Source organism: Eleginops maclovinus, chromosome 5, assembly GCF_036324505.1.
Source record: "Eleginops maclovinus isolate JMC-PN-2008 ecotype Puerto Natales chromosome 5, JC_Emac_rtc_rv5, whole genome shotgun sequence".
NCBI classification, from domain to species: domain Eukaryota; kingdom Metazoa; phylum Chordata; class Actinopteri; order Perciformes; family Eleginopidae; genus Eleginops; species Eleginops maclovinus.
The window spans coordinates 15,706,312-15,724,657 of NC_086353.1; the positions used below are offsets into that span (position 1 = coordinate 15,706,312).

Genomic DNA, 18,346 nt, shown 5'->3' on the forward strand with positions numbered 1-18,346 from the left:
GTGTGTGTGTGTGTGTGTGTGTGTGTGTGTGTGTGTGTGTGTGTGTGGCTGTATGTGCATATGTGTGTAGTACCCTTGCTCTGTAAATCAAGCCGCCTGCAAGTTGTCAGACCTTGAGGCTCATAATGAGGCCTACGTGCACACAGGGTAAACATTTGAACTGCGCTGAATGCTATTTCCCACACAGTCACATTCAACTTTAAACGGGGGCACTACAAACTGGAGGTGTGAAACTCCCCGAGTACAAAAATAGACCTAATGACATTTTTAACAGACATTACAGAGCATTGAAGATCTTGATGTAGACAGTCCTGTAGGTGAAGTAAGTGGAGAAGGTACATGTGAAAGTAGAACTAAGTGACAACATGTTTGTGTTTGCACCACTTTGTCTTGATTTCTAAATTGCTACACCTAGAGCTGTTAATGAGAAAACAACAAAAATCTCTTCTAGTACAAACTAAATTATTAAAAAAGTAAATTACTGTTGCAAAATTATATGGTAAGAGATAGAAAAATTGAGAAGCCTAGGAACAAGTTAAGTGACGGATAGAAGACACATGATACAATTTTAGGAAGTAGAGAGAGTGGTACATTGAGACAAAGACCGAATGAGCTGAACAGAATGTGGTTAGTGTAAAAGCATATAAAAGCCTTTACCTGCCAGGTGACACAGATCAGCTGCCTCCCCTGCCCCCAGTTCTTTTTCACAAGGTTCCATAGCTCTTTAATGGGGTTTGGTGTCCACTCACTGCCACTGTCGCTGCCTCCCTGTAAAATACCTTATTTGATGCTTTTTTAATAAAAGTATATGCACAATAACACGTTCAACAGATTTAAACACAAGCTGTTAATGATAGCATGCTTATCAAAAATCTGTTATGCTACAATATGCATTTTTAATAGGTCAGGTTTTATAGGTTTAAGTTAAGATATCTTAAGTTGTACACCTCTCTCCATTTCATTGATCTCAAATGGTACCACATTGACCATAGTTACAAGCTTTTTGACAACATGTGTTGTTTATATGTTGTTGTCACCCATTATGCAACCATAACTTGCAGTAAGATATATTTGACTGAAGGGCTTCTTGATAATGGCAAAAATCACAAGAAAAACTATGTCGGTCAAAATGACATCACTAGTATTTACCAAGATTACTCATTGATTTTGGAATCATAAGTGAAATTCATTATCTGGTGCACTTTAACAGCAATATACAGTAAGGAGGCTAAGAATACGAAGAACTGTGTGCTCTAGTAAACAATTAGATCATAAACAGTGTAACCTTTTAGCTTTTAAACTCTAAATACATCTTCAGCCCTTGTCTATAAGGGTTAAACATAGAAAATTGCAAAATGCCAAGTAGAAAAATAACTTGGGGACTCATTTGGAAAGATTTTGGGAAAGTCGAGCAGGGAAACAATGTGCGTGTGCTATAGATTGACAGGCATACTCTGTGTTCAGAGCCGGTGGCCTACCGTGTTCCAGAACAAATTGTGAGTCAATTACTCCAGAAGTGGATGGACACAAGAGGGTTTTATAATATGTCTCTGTCCCATTTACAAAAAGGGCAGTGTAGCAGTGAGGGGGAGCTCTATAGAGGTGAATGTATTCAGAGCGCTTGCATTAGCACTGTCCTTGGTGTGTGTGTGTGTGTGTGTGTGTGTGTGTGTATTCTTTTATGCGTGCACCACCAAGGTGAGCATGTCCGCACTTTCACACCTGTTTGCATGTGTGTCAGTGTCCTATGCTGGTGTGTGTGTGGAGGGTGGTTGTCCCTCTGGTAGTACCGGCTAATGCTTTGTTTACATCCTCTCAAGTTTCGTGGGGATTTACAGTCCCTGTGTCGCCCAGGAAGGACAAGGAGGCAGGATTTTCTTAGTCAGGGTCCTCTTACTCCTTCTTGGTTTTGTTCATTTTTGGCACACTCTGTTTCATGCTTAATTTAGTCTCCGTCTCACTCTTTCTCACTCCTTGTCTCAACTCCATCATTTGCAGCCTCCCCACTTTGTCACTCTCTTAGTCTCTCTCTCTACACAATACTTACTTCCTTTGCCACCTTACTGTGGAGTACATCTCGCCATATTAATTTAGAAAAGTCCTCATTTGTCTTGGTTTCTCTCACTTATTCTCTCCTACTTAAAGCCTCCCCTTGGCTTCAATCTGTTTTGGCTTCTTATATTACAACCAGTTTCGTCTAATCTCGTTTCCATTTCTCTTTTTAAATGTTCTCTAGGCTCAACTCCCCTTCAGTTTTCCTTTTTTTGCTTGACGTGCCGGTCACAAGTTGGTTAAATCAAAGCTTTACTTATCCTGTCCTCTTGAGTCATAATTCAAACTCATCTGAGCCTAAATTTTATCCAATTATTATCATTGTTACCTCATGAAATGTCTTTATAAAATGAAGATGTCTTTTTTGGAGCTTTCCTTATGATGTTTTAACCCATAACAAGCTCTGAGTCTCTCGCCACCCACAGCCATGAAAATAATATAAGAAAATGAAGTAATAGTATAGAACTGTTCTTCAAGCGATATTATATAAAAGACACTATGGGGTGTGTTCACTGTGTAAACTGATGTGTTCACTAAATGTTTTGTATTCATAATATAAATAATGTATTAATAGTCATCCCATTTCCAGTACTGTGAATTATTGACTTTTTATTAAAAAGCTGAGAGATTGCTTTGCACTTCAGATCCAGGATGAACAATAAACATTTTGCGTTCATGTGAATCATCTAGCTCAGATAACCAATTCAGAATTGGAAACTTTGAAAATATTAAGAAGCGTATTTTATCTCTGACTATTCTGTAATAATCCTTTTTCATTTTGGCAATGAAATGGAAACACACATACAATTGGTTAGCAGTGGGATACTATTGAGGCTGCTTATACCTACCGCTTACCTCCATTGATGTTTCTCACAAAGGTTTTTTCATCACTTTTTTTAGTAAATGTGGGTTGGCATTAATTGTTCTGAATTCAGACATTGTGATCAGTAAATGAATGCAGTGAATTAGATACTCTCTCAAACTGTGAAATGTGCTATATTCAATCATTAAAGACATGGGGAGACAAAAAGGGAAGAGGAAGATTTCCAGTATGAGAGATTGTGGAAGTGGGTGAGAAAAAATGTGTTTATGTGAGGGCATACAATGCAATATATGATTTGACTAATGATAGAACCAGCATGGATGATATAGTAACAGTGCTTTCCACTTTGAAAAGACAAAGCCACTGACACACGTAGCATTGAGCATATGCTCTGCCACACACACTCACAACACGGCGGCATGTTACAGAGTGCTCTTCACACCACTCTCTTGTGACACACACAGGCTGTGGCAGCTGTGGGCGTCACAATCTGCAATTCATAGCTCACCACCATGACCTTCACCTCAATGCCAACGGCTAACTGGGTTTCAGCCCAGCTCTGTACAGGCCGGGGGAATTCACACATTTTCTTCCCCTGCCACGAGCGTTGTTCCTTCCAGACAGGTGTAATATTATTCTGACAAGCTCGACATTTAAATTTGCTGTAGAGGGACTTTTTTTATATGGAAATATTAGCCAAAAAATCTGGCACATCTTCTATGCTTCATCTAATGCTCCTGGATGAGCAGGTTGTGAGTAATTGATTACCTTTTGTTCGAAGTAAGCTAGATCTGCCAGCCTGCATCCACATGCCTGTGCATACCAATTAGGAGTCATTATGTGGATGCTGAGTCAGAGCAGTGCAGTTCTAGGAAAAGTCTTGGACAATCATAATCAGGTATTTTCCATGAAATTGTTTGTTCTCATTCACAATCCCATTCTTATTATGTTGAATAAATATCAACTGTTATTTATATACATGTTAAGATTGTTCACTTTATTTTGTATTTAAACTTGTATCTGGTAAAATCATTGACGTAATACACACTAATCTTAATCAAGGTTTTAGCATTTCTTGTTGCAGTGCTTTTCCTTTCCACATGTTGTCATGACCAACATCTTAGTCCCAGGAAAGCATCCATATAACTGTCTCTTGCATTGGATTTGTATGTATAAATGTGAAGTGTGCATCATCTGTGTGTGCACAGGCCTGTCTGCATGAATGACGATATGATGAATATTAATAGTTATTCCGGGTGTTTGCCTCAGCTGGTCGGCACTTTATCCCACATTAGCAGGAACAAGAAGCTGACAGGTATCAGGTTGAGGCCCAGGTGGGCACCTCAAAACAGTTTGTTTCACTTATAGGTCAAGTGAGCAACCAATATATAACAATGGAAATCAGTTTTTGATATACATTTATAGATATATGTCTATGTAGATATACATATATATCATATACAGTATATAACTAAGGCATATATTTATGCCTGAAACGCCCTAATTAATTCGATATTGGTTATTGGCTCCAACACATTGTACAATATAGGCTTAGAGGCCTATCACAACAGAGCTAGCCAGCTAACCAATCAGAGCAGACTGGGCTCTGGTGTCAGACGGAGGGTGAAAAGAGCTGATGCAGCAGAGGCAGTATTAGAATAATAAAGACCTTTTGGAACATTAAACCCGGGAAATGTGTCACATTAGAGGCACAAAATACAAACATGAAACCCTGAAATGTGCAGAATAGGGCCCCTTTAAGGTTCTTGTTGAGGATGGGACAGAAATAGCAGTTGTTTCCCCATCCTGCATGTTGCTTTCTTTTGAGTGGAAGGCTGAGATTGTATGGACTGGGAATTACAAATGACATTTGCTTTGTCCTTGTTTTTATCTTACTCCCTCAATTACTATCTTTACTGTCCTCTCTCTTTACTCTCTCGGTCTACTCTCTCTTGCCTTCATCCACACATCCACTAATTAAGCTCCTGGTCTACCTATTGACTGTCAGGCCTACTGCTGAAGAATAATCTTATCTGGAGAGTGCAGTTCAGTGCACCGAACCCTCCCGCACAGTTGATTAAATGTGCACAGAATAAGGATTGGGGTGTGTGTGTGTGTGTGTGTGTGTGTGTGTGTGTGTGTGTGTGTGTGTGTGTGTGTGTGTGTGTGTGTGTGTGTGTGTGTGTGTGTGTGTGTGTGTGTGTGTGTGTGTGTGTGTGTGTGTGTGTGTGTGTGTGTGTGTGTGTGTGTGTGTGTGTGTGTGTGTGTGTGTGTGTGTGTGTGCGTGCGGGGGGGTGGGTGTGGGTGGGTGGGTGTGTGTGGGTGTGTGTGTCTTTGGCGTCATAGCTAATGAAACTGCAGTGATGGGCCCTTCGCTGTGCCAGCAGTTTTTGAATGTATGTATATATTACTGTGTGTGTTTGTGATATGGATTTTTTCAGATAAACTTAATGATGCTTTACAAGTTAAAAAAATTCTACAAAATCTTAAACTTAAAAAGAAAATGTTAAACATCACATGAAATTATCTTAAATGTGTACAGCATTAAACAATATTATTAGTCTGTGTGAAAACCTGTAAAAAATGAACTGTATTCATAAATAGGCTTTATTCTCCTCACCTTGTTTCCTGATATTGGTCTGCATTGTCCAATATTGCATCCATGTCCACTTTCTGACACTGTTCTTTGGTGCTCAAGCCACTATCGGCCTGCTAATGTTGCCATCCATCAGTGTGAAGGGCTTGGTGAGAGGGTAGAGGGGGTTGATTAGTTGAGAGAAGTAATAAAGCACTAGGTTTTTTTCCTATTTTGTGATGTTTGGAGATATCTCCAGAATTTGACTGATACATTTTTTTTTAATGGGTTCCTCAACCTGCTAATGAATCAATACTCTGCGCCTGATATCTTTGAGGGATTGATCGAATCTTACTAATTTGGTGTGGCAATATTGCATCTTCAGCTGGAAAACAGAAGAGATGCACTTTCTGCTCTAGATAAATAAAACATTAAATTAGATTAAGGGTTCTTCTTACATACAGATAAAGATTTAAGGCTGGCATTGTTAAATTTGACTCAAATCAGTACTGCTTATGGGTACTTATGTTAAGATATACACAGTATTATAGCTAGTAACTAATGGAGGTATTGGAGCTACAGGTATTATAGCTATTGCAGTAAAACAAATCACCTTTTACACTGATCTAGATTGACCTTTTTATTTTCTGTTGTATTTTAACTAAGGGTCCAACAATCTTCTATCATCTTTAAACAATAAATCCTTTCAGGTGATGTTTGAAGATTGCTCTGAATAAAAGAAGGCCCATCTTTCTGCTGGCAGGTCCTCAGCGTGTGATCATTATAGCACTATGTACATACCTTCCCACGCTGACTCATTCAGTGGGTAACCAAGGAAAGCACAGTGAGCTCATTTACAAGCTGCTAGCAGAGGATTGTTTTTATGCTTACACTTTTTGAGGTGGAAAATGAGAACGTAAAATGACATGAGCTCTAGGGCAAAAACATTTACTCTTTCCCTGCAAATGTTGCTCTTATAAGTTGTCAATCTTTAATTTCCAAGCACAAAATGGTCTCTCTGTTTGGTTTCCCCGGTCTCCTAGAGGGCATGTTGCGCAGTGATTAAAAGAGCCATTATTTAGCTTTTACTTCACAGTGGCATTCAAATAGAGAGGTGACCGTGCTAATGTACGGTGGTGTTTGACTGTGAGTACATCCTCCTCACTTACCTTAGTTGTTCTTAAGAGTCTTTGGCTGAACTCAAGACGAGCATGCATTGTCTAGGTTTCTTTTTAAAGGAAATAAACTGAAATATAATGAAACAAGCTGAGTAGAGATTTATTATCATGTGTTAAAGAACGTATCTTTTTTTATGTTGGTGAAATGTAAATCCTTGAAGCATGATTTCCTCTTTTTGGTGCGATTCTCATTTTTCCCAATGTGTCTCATTTGTGAATGCAAATTTCATTCCCACCCGTGAAACATAATTTGTCCAATAACCCAATTAGCTGTGTAAGTGAAATAGAATGTGTATAAGGAGCTTGTAAAACCCATCTGGCTAAATGTAGTAATGACTTTTGCATTAATAGATCATCAGGGGAAATGTTTCATCAACTAACTTTATATGTCTTGTTTGTCAGTCACCAACATTCACTGGGAGGTTGGGAGCATAAGCAGCATAGAGTAATAACCCTTAATTTACCACAACACAAGTCTAAGTTGTAATGACCTGTAATTGTTAAGACTAAGAAACTAAACTTGAAAACGCCCTTACAGTATATTGTTAGGGCAGCTTTAGCCTTAAGCTTTTTTCCAGTCTTTTATTGAAACTTAATTGGAACTAAGAGCATGTTTTATGTGAAACATTGCCATATCTATCAGAAACATTTGGAGTAGTTCCATTGGCACAACACTGGTTTGTGCTTTTTGGCTGTGGTTTCCATTTCATTTAACTTTGTACCCAAAATATAACATGCCACTCGTATAAAAAATACAGTTTGTTTCTAGTTTATCTTATTAGAACTTATCTTTAGCAACAGTAGATGGAACAGTTTTTTGCTATAAGCCAAATTAAAATGCTCCCAACCCTGTATTTGTTTGTCTGTGAATGTGGCAGTGATGTCAAAGACCTTGATGCCTCTATCTTTTGCGATGGATTTTGTAGCACAGAATTATGAGTCATCATCTCAATGGACATAAAATGATTACAGTCTGTCCTCTCTCCATCCTCGCCCGTTTTAGTTTATTGCTCCCCTTCATATGAGTCCCCACTTCCCATCCTTTGTACACTGACGCCTGGAATTGTAGTGATATACAGCAATGTGTAGTCTGCTTATCATAATCCCCCTCTCCTTTTTTCTGGTTCTTTTCCTCTTCCTCTTCTTGTTTCCATATGCTGATTCAGCATTTGTATATCGCCCTGTTTTATAGCTTTTTGATTTTTCCCCTTTTTCTTAATGTTCTCCATTGTCATCCACCTACACACAAGTGCTATAGCTCTGCTGACCATAACATGATGCCAAATCCTTTTCTTTTCCCCCTACTCCACTTTCTTGATGATGGTGCTGTGGCATTATCGACTGCACAGAAATGCTGAGGCAGTCTCGGTAGACCACATATTGACTGATGCAGCTTAACTGTGCGATGTTGTTTATTCATATTATGTTTCTCCAGTCCCGCAGCACATATAGTTGTCTGATAACTAATCTGGATCTGTTAAAGCGCTAAAAAATGTGAGCAGTTACATTTCCTGTTATTTTCCTTTTTTTGCCTTTTAATGAATGGAACTGTTTGTGCTTAAGGGCTTGTTGAGATTGCAGTGAATTCATCACATTCTCCAGGTTGGCCAAGGCCTATGCTTTTACAAGGGAACACCTCAGGTCAACAGAAATAAATGAGATCAGAATAACTGAATCGAATAATTGAAGTGTGAATAATTTCAATAATGTCAAATGAAACTGATTGAGAGCATTGCTATGTTTTTCTAAAGGTGATTCTCTGATATGCTGGCTTTCAAAAGAACAGTTTTCATCAAAATAAAATGAATATAACTGAGATAATGATATGAAATTGTGAGGGTAAAGAGTTACTCCTGATTTGTTTTAACTCAGAAAGGTTTGTCACTATGTTTATCTGTGGGTTGTGTATTTGGAACTTGGAGCATTGCTTTATTCAATAACCTGGACAGCTAAGAACAATGGGCCTTGTGAACAAAGATAATTGTTCTTGAGGGGCACATTCGATGATGTAGCAGAATATTCTGCATTAACAATTTCTCTATAGTCTATAGCATTTTAAAAGTTCTAGACACATTTATCAACATTTCTCAATGAAATAAACTCATTACATAACACAGTTGGACAGGGTAGAAATGGGTTATTACATGCAATAACACTTTAAAGTTGTGTGGAAAGAGGAAAACAACTCCTGAAAAAACTGTTTAATCAGAGGACAAATGTTGACATTGATAAACAGCAGACGGCTGAACTTTGGAGCCTTGTAGCGTACTGATACGTTTTTTTTTTTACTCTATTTCGACTTCCCAAAAAACCCCAGATGAATACATTCCATTGAACTGAAGAAACTGAAGTACTCCTTGTTTTCAGTCATTGGTTAAACATCTCTAAACTGGCAACAGGCCAGTCTTAACATCAACGAGTAATGTGTTAGTGATCACACAGTTATCTATCAAATCAACGGCTCACACGATTATGTATGAGTTTTTTTAATGGGGAAATGACAAGTATAAGTTGAGGACGATCCACACTAGTAGGTTTTCATTTCACAACCATTGAAAAACAGCAGTGGATTTGGGGTTTTTAACAACCTATTCTACACATAACCCTGTGATGGGGGTGGTGATGCCGACACACAATCTGGTTTATTGGCATTGATTAATGAGCAACAACAAACCAGAGTGCCTTGTCATCAGACAAATCAAATAAAGACGAGGCAAGTACCGGCCTCTTTGTGCCGACAGCGTCATGTAGCTTAATGATCGATCACGCTGTGAAGATTTCAGACAATAGACATAGTGTACTTTAAAAAAAAAAGTACTTCAGCTCTGCAGCATTTTCTGAAGTGATTGCCTGTTTTGTTTCAACAGGGGTAAAATAACAACGCTATTCAACTATTTAGGACAAGCTCTCCTAATGTGCTGCGGTCTACTTTGGCCTGTTGGCAATCAAGCACATTCATTATAGTGTTCTCAAACTTTCTTTAAATGATTGCACCGGCCCTCATAAAAGGTTGAGAATTTTTAATAGGTGATGACCGCTACGGCTCATATATGACTTGGCAAAAGGAAAAGGACATCTCTGGTCTTAGCTGACATTAAATCAGACAGATGTCTCACTTTGCTGACTCTGTTACTCTTTCTCCTTTTAATGTCTGTCTGTCTCGACCTCAACTTTGTCCTCACTCATTAGCAAAGGATTCACAAAAACATGTTGTGGGTTCATAAAATAACATGAAAGACATCTGAAGCTTAATGCGAAAACCTCAATATCATGTTTTGAATGTAAAAGCACACAGCCCTACTTTAAAGTCACTCCACTCACCCCCCTCATTCTGTATGTGGCCATCTGCATTATTTACAATAGCTCTTAACCTGGCAGGCTTGGGTTCACCAAAGCGCAGAGCTGCTTTTAGAAATGCTGCATTTGCTTTCGAGCCTTCAATGAGAAAGGTGAACTTTTCTTAATGGAGCTGATGTGGCTGCAATTGAGTAGAGAACAGACTAAAAGTAAACATGTTATGCAATTTGTTCTGGCTGTCGCAGTATACCCGGTAAGGGATAAGAGTGGTAATGTAATAACTGTGGCTCATATATGCAGCTGCATTAATAAATGAACACACATACGGGCAGAAAGTTTTTTTCCACTTTAAACACTGAATTACATAAGGTTTTCTAATAAAGCACTACCATGTTTGGATTTGTACATATTTGAAAGTGTGTTCATATTCAGAGCTAATCGCCTTGACATTCTCTGTAATTTATTTATTCAGACTGACTCTGTGAGTGAACACTTTACAGGCAGACTGTATTAAAGTAACCAAAGTCTCATCACTAAACACTAACAGGCTATCCCTGTATGAGTATTAGGTAACACAAAGCTTGGTCAATAAATGCAGAACGTTGGTAATCCTGGGTTGTCCAGAGCCTTACACTGTTTGCAGGGCTGACCCTGCCAACATTCAAATTGTCCTTTTGGTTTTGTCCTTTTTCTTGATGCATTTCATAAGTTAGCAACATGACAGCCCTAATCTTCACTGCACCTACTAACTACTGAACTTTTGAGAGGCTGCTTGATTCTGCTTCACCGCAGACATTTCAAGCATAAGTCTATAAAATAGATACAACTATAATTCATAGTGTTGTAATGCAATTGAATGACATGCTGTTATGGCTTGTACTCTGCAGATCGTCTACTAAACTTAATACCACCTTCAACTTTAAAAAAATAATTTCAGTAAAGAAACACCTGAAATCTTCTGTGCGCTTTTTGACAGCAACCATATGACAAGTCATTCTTTTTTACTCTAGGTGAAAGCAGAACTTTCTGTTTGTAGTTCTTCTTTGTATTGAAGCTCTTTATAGCTGTGACTATTTTAACAATGTTTAGCCTGAAACACTAGCAAACAAGTTTTTCTCTGATCTTAACCTGCTGCTGTGTCTCTCTTTCTAGTCAGGGTTTTTTCTTCTTTAGTCCAGGTATTCTGTTTGTGCGTATGTGTGTGTTTTCTTTTTTGACACCACAACCAACATGTATACCATTGCAGTGGCCTTGGAGCAAACAGATACACAGGAAGTCATTGCGCTTGGGCCCTTTCAAAGTTTCACAGTCAAACTAATCTACAAAACCTCAAAGGATACAGAGCCAAGGTATTGCAGTTGTGTTTGTGACCTTTAATGCAAAGATTGTGTACATAATAATCTTCTTGGTTTTAAATTGTTCCACTAGGCATATTTAATGACTTGCAGGGCTTCAAATAATTGTACATTTATTTTCGCAAATATCTGTAATATCTGTGTATTCATCAGATATTTGCACCAGCTAGATGCTGACACTATTTGAGCCCCTCCCATGGGAGCTATTTTAGATGAGCACCTTACATTTTCCCCTGACAGCATTTTATAGTTCAGCCAACAGCCGTGACAGGTAAAGGTCAGGGAAAGAAGAAATGTAGAATCCAGGGGAAAAGGGTTGATTTCTCTTTCCTTCATTGCCCTCTACTCTCACTTCTGAGATTGCTATCTTAATGTGCAGAGAATGTGTGCAGAGAAGAGGACCTTATGAAACAGCCGGTAAAAGATAAAGCATCACCGGCCATCATCAAAAAATGTTTTTCTTGCCTCTTTTTTTTCTCATCTTCTTACTGTCTGTCTTTCTTACAAAGATGTGCAGAAGTGTCTCTTTTCTGTGTCTTTTATTTCATTTCAGCCCCTCCTTCTCATTAAACCTTTCAGTTCTGTCTCAGTCAGCTCCCTTCTCCCTCTTTGAAATCCTTCACTTGTTTCCATATTTTTTCTACCTCTTTCTGCATCTTTTTTTTTAACCAGAAAAGATTCAGATTTAGAATATGAAGATAAAAAACACACAGAATGGCTGTCTTTTTATTGCCTGAATAAACTGAATGTGCCACAGGGCTACTAAAACTCAAAGCTGTTATTGCATGGCCAGAGTATTTAATTAACTGAACAAGGTTCAATGTGTAAAAATGCCACTGAGATATGTTATTAAAACAGAAGCAGCTTAGCCAGAAACCCAATGCTAGTCTGGCTTTTCATTGAAGAAGCATTACTGTGGCAGAAGCTGACATAACTTTAGTTTCTGACCTTTTCCTCAACTGAGTCTGGAAAATAAGACAATAAATAAGCAATGAGTGTTGACTCAGGGCCAAACAGACGGGCAATACACGGACAAACTCATTCAGACATTTGCTCTATATCCTGTTGAATGGTTGTTTCACCATGTCCGTCGTCAAGGGTGCAAATAAGCAAGGTTTAATTAGTCTAATATTTCAAGGTTAGTTCAATGTTTAAGTTTGTTTCATTATTTGATAAATAAACTGATGTTCTACTTTTAATAGAGTAAACAAAAACATGCTAAAAAGGCAACTAATTAGAACATTTTGTGTTGGTGTTCACATCAGCTTTGGATTTATGTTCATGGTGTGTTATTTACTGAAGAGGCACTTCAACATTTTCTGATTATAAGATCATTATGAGTAAATTATTTTGATATTCGTGTCCTGTTCTGTTCTTGTTATAATGGTTGCTTGATTAAAAAGTAAGTGACTTGTAAAATAGAGAAGATCAACTTGCAATTTTTTTGATGATAATTCAGAGGTTATTCAACACATTGAGTAATACTCAATACTATGCCACTCTTTAAAAAAAAACAAAAGTAGGTTGAATAGTTCATTCTTGACTTTGGCAACACCAGTGTAGAAAATAATTGACTGCAGTATGTCCCAAGCCTGGTACACCATGTACTCCTCTTTTATGGATATTATGATGCATGTATCTTGAATGTTTTGCTGTCAGACAATAGTATGTGATTTTTTTCTCTCTGTGTGTTTTTATCTTCCAGTACCGGATTGGGCAGCTGTACATGATCAGTAAACACAGTCACGAGCAGAGTGACAGAGGGGAGGGAGTGGAGGTCGTACAGAACGAACCGTATGAAGACCCGGAGCACGGCCAAGGACAGTTCACAGAGAAACGAGTCTACCTCAACAGGTCAGTGGAACGCGTCTATTCCAGTATATTGTCAAACTTGTAATCATTTAAGTTTGGTGCAATTTTCTTACCCTCTACTGTCAGTTCATTTTACAAATGAACTCATTAAGCCGAAGCCATATATTCTATATTTCACGTCTTATTTGGGCAGATTCCTTTATTCCAAAGAACACAATTTGTTTGTTTTAGAAAAAAGGAAGTGGGCAGAACACCATGAGCCACCATGAAGAGCACAACCTGCAGAAACTTTGTCAACAGTTAATTCAAATGATATGGTACCACAAAACCCCATATATCTGTAGAGTCGAGTAAACACTGCAATGAACTTGGTAACAACTTGTGCTTTAAATGATTGTTTTGTTAGGCTCATTGTCTGAAAGGATTGCTCGCCACCTTGGACTAGATCTCATATTTTTGAGCTCTGACACTCAAAGATCAAATGTAATCCTTAGCCATGCCTTGACCCAAAGCCTTGACCCAAAGCCTGAAATCAATGTGTAGTATTGAGTATATTTGCACATGAACTGTCTGAGATTACATTGAGCGATGCATAAGGCTGCAAATGTTGCAAACACATAGCTGCTGCTCACTACATGTCGTTAGTAACAGATTTTCCCGAGTCACTTATGCATCACTCTTACATCACCACACACTGATGCATCTCATTGAATCCCATGCAGCTGCACGTGTTACTCTACCTCACGCAGTTTTGTTAGACCCACGTGATCTAAATGATGATGTCAATGAAAAGGATGGAGAATGTGTGGAAAAGATAAAGATGAAATAAAACGAAAGTGTGAGAAAAATACAAAAATAAGCACAAGACAGTGAGCAAAAAGAGGGGGGACAGAGATGCTGTAGGCCATTTGTTTAAGCACAAATACCTGTGTCAGCGTTCGCTATGCCAGGGAACTAATTATGCTGAGTCAGCACAGCTCTGCTCTTCAGACGAGAGAAGAGGAGGAAAGAAGAGGGAGCAAACACATTTAAGTTGGGCAACAATTTAGGTATTTGTATGCAATTGTCTATGTATTTGATTTAATAATTAAGAATCCAAATTAAAAACAACTTCCACAATTTCACATTTAACTTTTTTGATAAATGTAATGTTTAAAAAAGCAATGGAATGGAATGGAAGTTGTTGTATGGACGTTTTTGACGACAGCTTGCAAGATGAAGAAAGCAATGTCCCCTTCCAGTGTATGTTTAAGTCTCTGCTGTTCATTTAAGTGCATCAGGCCTGTTTAATTATTTCATGAACCATCTTTGTTTTTACATTCCTTTTCATCAGAACTCAAAAGCTTACTTACAGCTCCTTTTAACCATAGAAGGAATTTCAATAGACATAATATGAAGAAATAATCAAATCAAACCTGCACTTTAAATGTAAAAAGTCAAAACACTGACCTTTTCAGAGTAGCTGACATTTTGTTAAAGTACAGTAATTTCTCTGGTTGAACTCGAGATGTGCCTCACATGGAAAACTTTGGTTCCTCTCACACACACTTTTAAAGAAAATGAAGTTAGATCTTGTTAAATGGACATTATTTGGACATATCTAAACCATGCACATTCAACTGGCCATCTGGATCTGCAAATAACTGAACATGTAGCTCTGATTCAACAGCCTAGAAGTCAATCTGGACTTGTTCTGTCTCACAGCCCCCATATTGGCCCTCACAATCTGCCTTGAGCTGTACCTCATTATATGGATTCAACCCGTCCGACCTAAGCATGAATTCCACGTCTGTTTTGTCAATAACCTCCATTCATAAGAGCGGAGAGGTGATGGTTGATTCAATGATAGAATAAGGCGTTACCTTTCCTTGGATCTGGAATGTGCATTTTTTGTATTTAAAAAAAAAAAAATGCCAGCTTTGGCTTGATAAATGTGGCAATGTGGGCCCCTTCACAGCAGCTATTGGCAAAGATCTTTTGAAGAACAAGGAGGGAATGGGAGAAATCAACAGATTGAGGTGTAGGAGGAGTGTCAGTTTCTTTTGTTGGGAGGGAGAGAGAGAGGTGGGGAGAGAGAGAGAGAGAGAGAGAGGGAGGGAGAGAGAGAGATAGAGGGAGAGAGAGTGTGAGGGAGCCTGCCAACATACACACCATGTGATGGTTGATGGCTGTTTTTATTCACAGTCATCATGTGCAGTGGGCGCCATTTTTATCCTCCTCAAGAAATTGTTTTCCATGTCAATCAAAGGGAGTGGAGTAGATGGCATGGTACATGAAAGCCTGTCCACCTCTGTGTTTGAAACGTCTCATAAATAAGTTCTGAATGCATCCTCAGTTACAGTTTAATAGTGCGTAGTGCACACATTGGCAGTATATTTTACCTCTATGAAAACATTGGTAGTTAATGGTGCCGAAAGGGTCTTGGAGAATTGAAGAATATGAAGTCAAGGGGCAAATAAAGGAAATATGCTTATTTGTTTTCTTGCCGAGAGTCTAATAACATTAATACGTAAATTTGAAACTGCAGCCTGCGCCAGGTTAATTTAGTGTAAAGACAAAAGAATACTCCCCTGGCTCTGTCCAAAGGTAATAAAACGTGCCACTAAAACTCATTAATGAACACATTATATCTTGGAGTCTTATACCTGCAGTCTTATCCAGCAAAAAAGTGACTGCACTAAACGAGAAAAAGTCCAGCACATAAGACCACATCATCCAACCACCCTTAGTCCCTTACATTGTGTTTTGATCTTTAGTGAAGTAGGTTAGCCCTTACAAGTCTTAAGTTACCATGGAGATAACCTTCTGTACAGAGAAGTAGCCTATGTGTTTTATCTCCTGTGAACATCTCCTGAACCTAAGTTATTTTTGCACTGTTCATCATGTACAATGTTCCTTTATCTTGAGCAGATTTCCTTTCTCAAGTAGAACAAGTTTTCTTGATTGCTGCGATAGCTGAAGCAATTTCACTCCCATCTTCTCTGCTGCATGCTCACAGTCTCCTCATCTCCTCTGTCCCAATGTTTCTCTGCAGTAAATTACCCAGCTGGGCTCGGGCAGTCGTTCCTAAAATCTTCTACGTGACGGAGAAAGCATGGAACTACTACCCTTACACCATAACAGGTGAGCATACAGATTAGATGTGTTAGTTGGTTTGTCAGCTAATCAATCTTATGTAGCTTTGTGTAAGGGTCAATACCAAACATAAGCCTTGCACACTCAAAACTCACATTATAACAGTAATAGATACTGAAATGTCTACCTCTTTTGTAGAAATCTAGTCTATAATTGCTCTGGCTGAAGTGTCATGATGCACAACACTTCTTGTGGTCAGTTTATCATCTTCTTTCTGTTGGGATTGGAAGTTATTTTCCAGTCGAAACACACTCAGCATTCACCACTTGGTACAAACGCCACTGGATGCTTTTAGGGGGTTGGAGAAAGCGTGTGAAAAGAACATACAGTGGAGGAAATAAGTATTTGATCCCCTGCCAATTTAGTTAGTTTGCCCACTTACAAAGAACTGAACAGTCTGTCATTTTTATGGTAGGTTTATTTTAACAGTGAGTGACAGAATATCTGAAAGAAAATCCAGAAATGAACATTAAAAAAAAGATATAAATTAATCTGCATTTAATTGGGGGAAATAAGTATTTGATCCCCTTGCAAAACATGCCTTAGGGGAATGAGGTTATCAGCCAATATTCTACGATAAATGGCCCCCTCCATCATCCCCTCGATGCAGTGAACTGCCCTGTCCCCTTAGCAGAGAAACCCCCCCAAAGCATAATGTTTCCACCTCTATGCTTGATGCTGGGGATGGTGTTCTTGGGGTTATAGTCAGCATTTCTCCTTCTCCAAACACAACATGTCGAGTTGAAGACCTTGATTTTGGTCTCATCTGACCACATCACCTTCTCATCTTGGGGCATCATTGATGCCCCAAGGCGAGATCTTAGATGGTGGAGACCCAGACCGAGGGCGATTGATGGTCATTTTGTGCTTCTTCCATTTTCCAATAATCAAACCAGTTGTCTCTTTCTCACCAAGCTGCTTGCTGATGGTCTTGTAGTCTATTCCATCCTTGTGCAGGTCTACAATCTTGTCCCTGATGTCCTTATACATTAGTTCCACCATGATCACAAGATGTCTCTGGTCTTCCCATTGTGGAAAGGTTGTAATCTGATTTATTGACAGTGGACAGGTGTCTTTTATCCAGGTAAAAAGTTGACATCAGGAGTACTTTCTTAAAGGGAGAGGACTTATTTAACCGGTCCGTGGGAGCCAGAATTTGTGTTGGTTGCAAGGGGATCAAATATTTTTCCCCCAATTAAATGCAAATCAATTTATATATTTTTTTTAATCTACAGTTCTGGATTTTTTTTTATATTCTGTGTCTCACTGTTAAAATACACCTACCATAACAATGACAGACTGTTCATTTCTTTGTAAGTGGTTAAGCTAACTAAATTGGCAGGGGATCAAATACTTATTTCCTCCACTGTATGAGTATTGAATACTCATTGAGAAGAGCCATTTGTACCACATGGTCCAAGATTGCGAATCACCATTGCATTTTTAAAAGGAAGGAAAGAACTTTTCCACCAAAGTCCCTGAGCAACTTCAGACGTGTGCTATTTAATTCAGGAAGCTCAGATGCTCTCTTAGCAGCTACTCATTATGTTAATTCTTGAGGACATGTGCGGGTTTAACATGGATCTTGATCAGGATGCAGCTAAACTGGAAATATGCAGTTTTAAAGCGTTCTATGCAAAATGCTAATTAAATGTGACCCCCAAAGACAAAAGAATAAGAAAACATTTTCTAGCATGGATCAATAAAGTGTATTCTTCTGAAACTGTAAAGGTCATATTATTGTCATGGAGAACAGGTCTTGATTAAAAAACAACACACTGTCGATTCTCGAAGGCCTGTTTATGCTTACATGTTAAAGCTGACATACATGAACACATTTAAAGTGTCGATGTGAAGCAAATGCTTTCTATTCACGCTGCTTAACAACGAGCGCAGCAGTAGAATAACCTTTGCTTCGTAAATCACCGACATCACAAGCGACCTGTAGTCAGAAGTGCAACGATCAGAGCAACAGCTCAGAGGACGGTATTTCTGTGATGCTTACACAATCCTGATCTACAGAAGTGTAAGGAGTACAGATAAAAGGGAATTTCTTTTTGATGAAAGAAAATAACAGAAAAGTAGAGGAGAGTGTCATGAAGGAGGGGAGGATGTGAAG

General features: G+C 38.6%; 1 protein-coding gene across 1 annotated transcript in view; it reads left to right on the top strand.

The window, feature by feature from the left end:
- LOC134864689 (cytoplasmic phosphatidylinositol transfer protein 1-like) overlaps positions 1–18,346 on the top strand; it is a 59,290-nt gene that overhangs the window by 28,648 nt on the left and 12,296 nt on the right. The window contains exons 2-3 of the mRNA XM_063883868.1: positions 12,986–13,134; positions 16,127–16,215. Coding sequence (XP_063739938.1) covers positions 12,986–13,134; positions 16,127–16,215 — 238 coding nt within the window. The remainder of the gene's footprint in view (positions 1–12,985; positions 13,135–16,126; positions 16,216–18,346) is intronic.